Source organism: Nannospalax galili, unplaced genomic scaffold (assembly GCF_000622305.1).
Source record: "Nannospalax galili isolate Female #2095 unplaced genomic scaffold, S.galili_v1.0 scaffold415, whole genome shotgun sequence".
NCBI classification, from domain to species: domain Eukaryota; kingdom Metazoa; phylum Chordata; class Mammalia; order Rodentia; family Spalacidae; genus Nannospalax; species Nannospalax galili.
In genome coordinates this window covers 1,624,987-1,635,067 of record NW_008337494.1, presented here as the reverse complement: position 1 = coordinate 1,635,067, position 10,081 = coordinate 1,624,987, and the positions used below count along the sequence as shown (strand labels likewise).

Here is a 10,081-nt window from a genome sequence, read left to right as displayed (position 1 = left end):
GGCGGATCTCTGTGAGTTCAAGGCCAGCCTGGTCTACATAGTCAGTTCCAGGACAGCTGGGGCTACAGGGAAACCCTGTCTCAAAAAAAAAAAGAAAAAAAAAAAAGATGTTTCAACCAGTAATTTCCTTCCCTTCCCTTAATAAGCAGTTATTGGGACTGGAGAGATCATGGTTCAAAGATTAAGAGTGCTGGTTTTTCTAGTAGAAGACCCAGGCTCGAATCTCAGCACCCACATGACAGCTAACAACCATCTGTAACTCCAGGTCAGGGGATCCAACACCATCTTCTGACCTCCACAGGTATTGCAAGACATGGATATACTTACACACATGTAGGCAATACACTCACACACATCAAATAAAAATAATAAATATTTTTAAAAAACAGGTGTGCTGGCATACACCTTTAATCCCAGCACTGGGGAGGCAGAGGCAGGCAGATCTCTGTGAGTTCAAGGCCAGCCTGGTCTACCTAGGGAGTTCCAAGTCAGCTGAAGTTACAGGGAGACTTTGTCTCAAAAAGATGAAAAATAAACAAATAAATAAATAAATAAATAAATAAACAACAAACAGTATTGTGTATCTATTCACGTGTTCAGTTACCCCCCACTTACACTACTATACCCTCCTTATGTGTACTGTGGCCTCAAGCCACCTAGACAAATGGCCGGCCTAAATTTTAAGCCTGCATCTCTGATTGCATTTTCTACCATCCTACATACATCCTAACAGCAGGCCTCAGGTTTTTAGAGAAACTTCTTAGAATATGATTGACTTTCAGAGTACAAAAATGGACAAGTTATAATTACATCATATTTGAAAAATAAAAAGTTACCTCACTATATTGAAGTAGAAAACCTATCTTTACTGGAAGTGAGATAAAAGAATGCTGGTTAAGGGCTGGGCATGGTGGTACACACGCCTTTAATCCTAGCACTGGGGAGGCAGGGGCAGGCGGATCTCTGTGAATTCAAACCCAGCCTTGTCTACATAGTGAGTAGAGGCCAGCTAGAGCTACAGGAAGCCCCTGACTCAAAAAGACCAAAAAAAGAATGCTGGTTAAAACCATCCTTCATTCATTCATTCATTCATTCATTCACCCATCCATCCATTTAGAACATGTATGGGGGGGGGCTTTCTGGTTATTAAGCACTTTCCAGGTACCAAGAATTCAGTGGTGATTAAGACCAGTTCTTGCTTTGATAGATAACTAGACTTTGATAGTAGTCCCTCCACCCAAAAAGAGAAAGAAGATTCTTTTATTAAAAGTTCTATAGCACAAATTCCACTAATACTATAGTTCACTGAGCTGGTGAAATGGCTCTGCAAGTAAAGGTTCTTGTCACCAAACCTGAGGACCTGATCTCATTCCTGGGACTCACAAGGTAGAAGAGTACTGACTCCCACAATTTGTCTTCTGACCTCCACACATATACCACAGTACTCCCCCCGGCACACAAATTTCTTTAAAAATTACAGTTCATGCTTTTTATCTATTGTTATTGTGCATATGTGTGCCTGCAAAAATATGTGTGCCACATACACATGTAGAAGTCAGAGGGCAACTCTATGGAGTTCTCTTCCACCTTCACATAGGTTCTGGGGATAGAACTCAGGCCCTCAGGCTTGTACTGCAAGCACTTGCCATGGTTCATGTTTCTTATGTGAAACACCCAATAAATTTATATATACATATATATGTATATGTATATATTTAAAGACAGGGCCTCATTATGTAGCCCTGGTTGCTCTTGAATGCACTATGTAGACCAGGCTGGTCATGAACTCAGAGAGATCTGCCTGCCTCTGCCTCCCAAGTGCTGAGATTAAAGGCGTGTGCCTCCATGCCCGGCTTGTTTATTTTTATTTTATGTGTATGAGTGCTTTGCCTGCAGGTAGGTAAGTGCACCTGTATCATGCAATGCCCATAGAAGCCAGTAGAGGGCATCAGTTTCCCTGGAATTGGAGTTACAGATGGTTGTCAGCTGCTACATGGGTGCTGGGAACCAAACCTGGGTCCTCTGTAGGAGCAGCCAGTGCTTTTAACCGGTGAGCCATCTCTTCAGCCCTGGCCTTGAACAACTTGACTAGTAGTTTTGAAACCATTACTTTTTAAAACTTTTTTGCCAAAAAGAAATCACAGAACAGTAAGAGAGGCAGCCCCAACCCACAAGATCAGTTCCAAGTGACTTAATTTGGGCACTGCTGAGAATTAGTTTGTGCTGGAGCAAGGATCAAGCCAGGTACTGTCTCCTCAGACCAGGTTGCTTTCTCCTTCACCCATTTGTTGCCTTTGACCAAGAACACACCAAAAAAAGATCTATCAGTTTAATGAGTAAACTACAAGGACAACCATAGTAACAAATTTCTTTCTTGAAACTGGACAAGTATAAGAAATCAGTCACTGGGCTGGAGAGATGGCTCAGTGGTTAAGAACACTGGTTGTTCTTGCAGAAGACCCGGGTTCAAATCCCAGCACCCATATGGCAGCTAACCACTGTCCGTAACTCCAGTTCCAAGGGATCCAACAGCCTCTTCAGTCCTCCTCGGGCATCGCACAACATGGGTCCATTTACATACGTGCAGGCAATACACGCATACACATAAAATAAAAATAATAAAATATTTTTTTAAAAAAAGAAAGAAATCACTCACTGAGGTAACTTGAGCTGAACCCAGTTTTCAATCCTCTTTATCCCTGAACAATAGTATTTCATTAATCCAAAATCTTGATAGAAAACATGCAAGCAGAAGGGAGCAGAGAGGAAAGGGAGATTATTATATAGTAGGATTATATTTTATCTGAACCTATCTGACTTCCTATGTAAGTTAATTTTGTTTCCACACTTAGGCTTACATGAGGAAGTAATAATTCACTCACATAGAGGCAAATATCTATGCATACACAGGTACCAGTGATCTACAATCCTACAATCCAAAAAGGTCCAAACACCAAAAATGGTTTTACAACTCACTTGGCAACAAACCTTGACCTGTCTTGAACTCATATGGTGGCAAAACTTGACCTAAACTGACATGAGACTATTTATAGTCTTCTATTTTCCTTACAGTGTATGAATGTGCTTCACTGTAAAAAAAATACTGGCATTTAACTATAAGATAATGTAATAGTTCAGAAAAGTGGTTGTAGACTTGTACATAAATGGTTCAACTAAATAATGATGATACTGAAATCCTGGGGTTGGGGACATAGCTTAATTGGTAGGGTTCTTGCTTAGCATTTATAAAGCCCTGGGTTTGATCCCCAGGACTACAAAAACTGAGCATGCTGCCACACACCTGCAATCTCAGCACTAAGGATGTTAAGACAGTAAAATCAAATTTTCAAGGGCATCCTTCACTACATAAGGAGTTAGAGGCCAATCTAGGCTCCATGAGATCTTTTCTAAAAAGACACAAAAAAAAAACAAACCAAAACAACCCCCCCAACACACCAAAAATAGCAACAACCACACTAGTTCTTATATTAAGACAGGTGAAAATAATAAGCTCTCAATTTCACAATTATATTCTAAGCTCTTACATGTATTACAACTGGTTAACAACTTGGTATCATTCACGAAATAATGAAAGTATTACTTTAAGGACATATTTCAAATAAAGTCTGAGACATAAAGTAGTTGAGAATAACTACTATAGCTTAATGATGATCTGCCACATGCTATCCATTGTGTGATGCACTTCATACACAATCTTTTTTTTTAAACGTGTATGAGTGTATTGCCTGCATGTATGTGAGCGCACCCATGTTGTGCAGTATCACGGAGGTCAGAAGAGGGCTTCAGATTCCCCTGGAACTGGAGTTAAGGATGGTTCATAGCTGCCATGTGGGTGCTGGGAATTGAACCCGGGTTCTCTGCAAGAGCAGTCAGTGCTCTTAACAGCTGAGCCATCTTTCCAGCCCCCGCATACACAGTTTTATATAAGCTTCATCATCAACCCTGCCAGGAAGGTATTCTTGCCTTTATTTTAAAGATGAAGAAGCTGAGAGAGGTTAAATAACTTTTCCCAGTTCAGAGAAGGGGAGAGCCTGGGCTGCCTGAGAAACTATCAAGAGTTGGGGATGTAGCTCAGTGGTAAAGTCCTTGCCTAGGATATACCAGGTTCTGGGTTCAGACCTCAGCAGTGAATAAAAAGGAACAGAGGGAGGGAGGAAGGGAGGGGAAAAAAAAGGAAGGAACCATAAAGAAGAAAGCTTATGGCTATATCATCAAAGCCAAAGTGCCTAAGTTGACTATACCATCAAAGCCAGAGTGTCTAAGTTTGGAGGTCTCTCTGCCATGAGTTAGGTGGGTTAAATTATGCAAATACCTCAGTTTCATCACCTGTAAGGCAGATAAGATAATACTCTGAATGTCAGATGACACTGTGAGGATTAAAGTAGTATGTAAATAGAAGGCCTGGGAAGGAGAACATTAGTTATTGTCATGATCATTATTAAGGGGAGCCATCATTCAGCTTGGGATTAGATCTGCCCAGTAGTACAGCCCGCTTCTCCACTGTATTTCACAAGCTCACCACAGGCCAGCTGCCTCCACCTCTCACACCTCTGGCTGACACATTCTTTACCCCTCATTTCCCTGGTTTGTTCTTAAGTTCTGTGTCTGCTTCAAGGTTATAATTTTTTTTTGTTAAGTTAATGAAAAAAATAAAATAGAATGAAATGGAAAAATTCTAGCAACTGATGGCTTTAAATCACGTTAACACTGCAGCTAATAAACAGCTCATTTAAAATTAACCAGGTTAACAAAATCATCCAGGCTACGCCTGGTGATACATACCAGTGATCTCAGCACTAGGGAGGGCTGAAACTAGACTGCAAGCCTGAGCTATTTTGAGATCCCATCTTACCAACAAAAACAAAAATGTTATCCAAAAGCAGTAAGATACCTAAATATGCATAAAGACATTAAGTTGGGGCACATGACATAAAAACAGCCTAGCAGGCAGTGTAATATTAGGTGGATATTGCAAACAAGTCTATCTCCTGCCTTTACCTATGAGACTTTTTTTTTCTAGTCCTGATAACTACTAAAAGTACATACTAGGTAACAACATATAACTCATCCAATTATTACATAAATAGTCTGCATGCACTGTCAGTTTGGGCTACAGTCACAGCATTTAAACAAATACCACCTTCTCTAGAGACCTTACCATCCAGTTTGGGCAGACTTCAAGCACATGTGTACTGTGGCATTTTTAAAAAGCATTCCATTAATTTTAAGACTTTTTACAACCGCCTACCAAAAAAGTAAAACAGAGACAAATTTCAAGCCATTTGAAAACACAGTCTTCCTCTTATTCCAGGATTGCTGTATTAAACCACACACAGTACTGGCTTATCCAGTTCTGACCTGCCATAGCCTTTTGCACACTTAAGATAGAGAACACTTTATTAGACTGCCAAGAATGAAGTTAACTATGAAATCTAAACCGAAGAGTTATTCAGTCCAGAAAATGTGTAGATTTGTCTCCAAAAGGGCAGAAAATCCACCTAACCTGGTCCCTTTCACTTCCCAAACCGGTTGCCTGGGCCTTTTGAAGAGTTTACAATCTAACCGAACTACTTTATTGCCCTTAAAGGCTAGTAGCTATGATCTAGATCTAAGCATCATTAGCATATCTCATGACCCAAGGGCCTCTGCTGGCTCCCTAAAGGTCTGGGAGCAGGAGTCCAAGATAACCAGTCCTAGTCACCTGACAGGGCCCGAAGAGAAGCATGTGGTGCCACTGAGAGATCTTTCCCATCAAGCTGTGCACTCCTATCAGATGGGCCTTCCAGTACTGACAGGCAGCTGTACCAAACAACGGAGCAAAAGTGAAAAAAAGAAAAAGTTTAAAAAAATCCCCAGGCGGGCGTGGTGGTGCATGTCATTAATTCCAGCACTCGGGAGGCAGAGACAGGTGGATTTCTGCAAGGTCCGGCCTGCCTGCTCTGCATAGCCAGTTCCAGGGCAGCTAGGGCTACAGGTACACCCCATTTCAAAAAAATAAATAAATAAAATTCCCTTTCACACGGCAAAATCCATGTGCAAAAATACACAGGCCTCTTGGACAAAGTATGAGGTTCGGGTAAAAAAGGATAAGAAGACAAGGTGCTTTATCAAAGGTGACAAGATTAATAGGAAAGACGCTGAAAGGGGCGAGGAAGGAGGGTCCAGGAGCACTACAGAGAAACTGGGAAAGCCAAACTCCAAGTCCTAGGACGCAGCTTCACTGGCGCGAGGCCTGAGAGCAAACGTCAAATGACTGAGGGACCCGGGGTAGGGCACGCGTCCCCCCTGCACCCACCCCTAACCGTGGGAGGCCGGGACCTGTTCTCCAGCAGCAGCAGCCGGAGCCTAGAGGAGATGCGCTGTCCGCTTCTTGGGCCGAGCGGCTGGTCCCCAGGCTGCGGAGAGGATGCGGAGGCAGGAGGGGGAGCCGGGCGCCGGGGGTCGGGGCCGGCAGGGCTGCGCGCGCGGCTCCGGGGCTCGGGCTCCGCTACTCACCTCTCCGAACTGGAAAGCCGAGACGATGGTGACAACGACGCCCACGAAACAGACGTAGAGCCCATACCTGTGGGAGAGACAGGTATAGGTCTGTCTCTGCAGGAGCTTGAGCAGCATCACCCCGGCCCCGCCACGCCACCGCTCAGCGAGCCGCCATTCGGGAGCCAGGCAGGGCCGCCGCTCTTGGGTCACAGCCTGCCGCCGCCGCACATTGCCGCTCCGCAGACAGACAGCCTGCTGGGCTCCACGCCGCGGCCGCCGCTTCCGGGAGCCGGGAGCCCACGCCCTCCGCGCGGCGGAGGCGGACCCGAGGCCAGCAAAGCGCCGAGAGCCCGGGTCGGCCTCCCAGAGACGGCGGCCGAGGCGGGTCGCCAGCGCCACCTGGAGGACGGAGGGGCTAGGGCAGGCGCGTGCCGTCCCATGTGCGCGTGCGCGGCGCGATCTGCGGGCTGGGCTGGACTGGGCGGGCCCACAAGCTTCAACAGGCAACAGTTAAGTCTGTCCCCTGTAGTCTCATGACACCCAATACTGTTTGTTGCCAGGAAAACACAGCTTGTCTTAAAGGGACTAAATTTATTCTTGGGACAAATATGAGTGACTCTGGCTCTGCAGTGCCCCAAACCATATAACCCACTATGGAAGTAGTTACATGAGATTTTATTAGTTGGAGAACAAAGAAAATGACTAACCAAGGCGTTTACCAAATACCTTGGTGACAGCCACAGGTAGGCGGGTTGCAGTAAAGCTGGTAAAACTCTTAACAGGTTCAGAGGCAGTCTCATGATAGCCTTAGCTTTTTGGATTGGTGAAAGCTAGGGGTCTACTAAGAACATATTTTAAAAGATTTTAAATTATTTGTTTTATTAGTTTGAATTGTATGTGTGTCTGTGTGTGGGTATGTGCACCTGCGTATCTGTGCCTGAGGAGACCAGGGAGGTCAGAGACCCCGGGAGCTGAGTTACAGGTGGTTGTGAGCCATGCCAAAAGAACAGGAGGCATTTTGAACCACTGACCCATGTCTCCAGCCCCCTTCAATTAAAAAAAATTATATTTATGTATTTTTGTGTGTGTGTGCATGTTTGCTATAGCATACATGTGGAGGTCAGAGGACAACTTATGGGAGTCAGTTATCTCCTTTCACCATGAGGGTCTGAGGACAGACTTGGCAGCAAGCACCTTTACCCGCGGATACATTCTGCCTGGTCAAGAATATATTTTAAAGGTTTTAATAGTCACAAGGATATCAAGTCAGACACAGATATATGAATGAATTTCAAACGGTCTAAAAGTAGGCCAGGAATGGTGTGCACACCTTTAGTCTCAGCACTCAGGAGGCAGAGGCCAGCAGATCCCTGTGAGAATGAGGCCACCCTCATCTACATAGTAAATTCTAGGCTAGCTTGGGCTGCAGAGAGACCCTGTCTTAAAAAAAAAAAAAAAAAGGAAAAAGAAAAAGAAAAAAAAAGACTAAAAGTAGCCCAAGATAATGGTTCTAATCTGCAACATTTTAACTCTCCATAATCACAAAGGTCTGAACATTTTTGTTCACAAAACCTTATCTGGGCTGGGATGTAGCTCAATAGTAGAATGTTTGCCTACTATGTGGAAGGCCCTGGGTTCAATCCCCAGCACCAAAATAAAAAGAACAACAATAATACCTGTTCTGTACTTACTAGAAAATCCAGGACACTAAGATTGTTTGTGAGACTTTTGGGGCTAATATTCCAAAACTGAACTTCATTTTTTCACTAAATCTGTAGTAACTGCCTGATGCCTGGCATCCTGCAAGGTGTCTATCAGATAGATGTTTACAGTGAATTAGGGGTGGCCACTGTTGCCAGGGAGGAGAGTGGGGAAAATAAACCCATGAACCACTAGATAACAAAATAAACATGTTGTGATAGAAACAGGACACATCAAAAACAAAACAGATCTCCATGAGTTCAAGTCCAGCCTGGTCTACACAGGGAGTTCCAGGCCAGCTGGGGTAAAAGAAAGAAAGAAAAGAAACAGGGCATGCACAAGAGGCAAATCAACAAAGACATAGCCAGGCTATAAGAGGCCCAAATGGATATGGACTAAAACCACCAAAACTGAGTTGAAATAAACCTTTACTGTTTTTAAGTTGATTATCTCTGGTATTACAATAACTGAAAGCTGACTAACACAGAAATACATAGGAGCTAAGGCTTAAGGACTGGGGGAAGAAAGCGCATTCTAGGAAAGTAGGCCATACCAGTCGGTGGTGCAGTAAGATAGAACTGGAGAGTTTGTCAGGGCCTTGAAGACCATATCAAAAATAAAGGGCTTTTTAGCTGGACATGGTGGTGCACATCTCTCATTGAAACACTGGGGAGGTGGAGGCAGGCAGAACTCTGAGGTCTAATAGCAAGTTTAGGCCATCCAGGGCTACATAATGAGACCCAGTCAACAACAAAAATCCCTCCATTTTCTGTTTTTTCGCTCTGTTTCATTTTGTGTAGTTTTTCATTCATTCTCTATTTTTTTTCCTGTAGTTTTTTTTGGGAAGAGGGAAACTGAAATAGGGACTCATTCCTTCAAAATTATAGGTCTCCCTCTAAGCACTAATTTTACTGCAACCCCTAGAAACTGGTTCCAATGAGAGTTGGGGTGCTGCTGTGGGGATCAGGCCTGCGGCACCCGGTGTCTCCATAAGGGTTAGGATAGCAAGGTCAGCCAACCCTCGCCACGGCAGCAAGGTCACTAAGAGACTGCTCTCAGCGTGGGTGGCTGGGACAGATCACCACTGCAGTTCTCACATAGTCTCCTTACAGCAGGAAAAAAGAAAAAGAAAAAGCCCCGCAAGAATCAGAAGAGGAACTGAATGACAGGTTCCTGAAACATCCCTTTATCGCCCTCTACTGGCAAAATTTAATAACACACTCGCCCCAGAGGCCACCAGGATTAACAAACAGCACATTTTCAGAGGGGAAAAATGAAACTGAAAGTCAGAAACTGATTACTGACACAACCCTGAAGGCCATTCTGGGCTGGACGGTCAGAACGTGTCTCAACTAACAAAGAGGCACTTTTTTTTGGTCTTGTTTGAACTTGCTAGTAGACCAGGCTGGCCCGGCTGACCTTGACCTCACAGAGATCCGCCTACCTCTGCCTCCCAAGTGCTGGGATTAAAGGAGTGCAGCACAAAGACACTTTATTTTTCCTCTATTCTTACACCATAACCAACACAGACAACTTCTGTGACCTCAGAAAGTGTGAGGATTTTTCCCCACCAGCAAGCAATTTGTTTTGCAAGAGGGGACTATTTTGGTGCCTTTCATTTCGATTTTGACACTATACCTATAGTGACAGATCCAAAGGTTTGGGGGCTGAGTGCCTGTGATGACTGCTCTTGGCTGTTAATTTCACACACCTGGGAAGAAGGACTTTCATTTGAAGAATTTCCTCTAACAGATTGATTGGCCTGTAGACATGTTTGTGCAGCATTTTCTTGATTTCTAATTGATATAAGAGGGTCCAACCCACTGTGGGTGGTTCTATCCCTAGGCAGGTGGGTCTGAGCCGTTTAAGAAAGACAACTGAA

At 44.1% G+C, this 10,081-nt stretch overlaps 1 protein-coding gene across 1 annotated transcript in view; it reads right to left on the bottom strand.

Moving 5' to 3' along the window:
• The window catches only part of Gnptab (N-acetylglucosamine-1-phosphate transferase subunits alpha and beta), a gene marked incomplete in the record, with an annotated part of 86,761 nt that extends 79,996 nt beyond the window's left edge, over positions 1-6,765 (bottom strand). Inside the window, 1 exon segment of the mRNA XM_029563335.1 lies at positions 6,517-6,765. Coding sequence (XP_029419195.1) covers positions 6,517-6,633 — 117 coding nt within the window.
• Between the last annotated feature and the right edge of the window lie 3,316 nt (positions 6,766-10,081).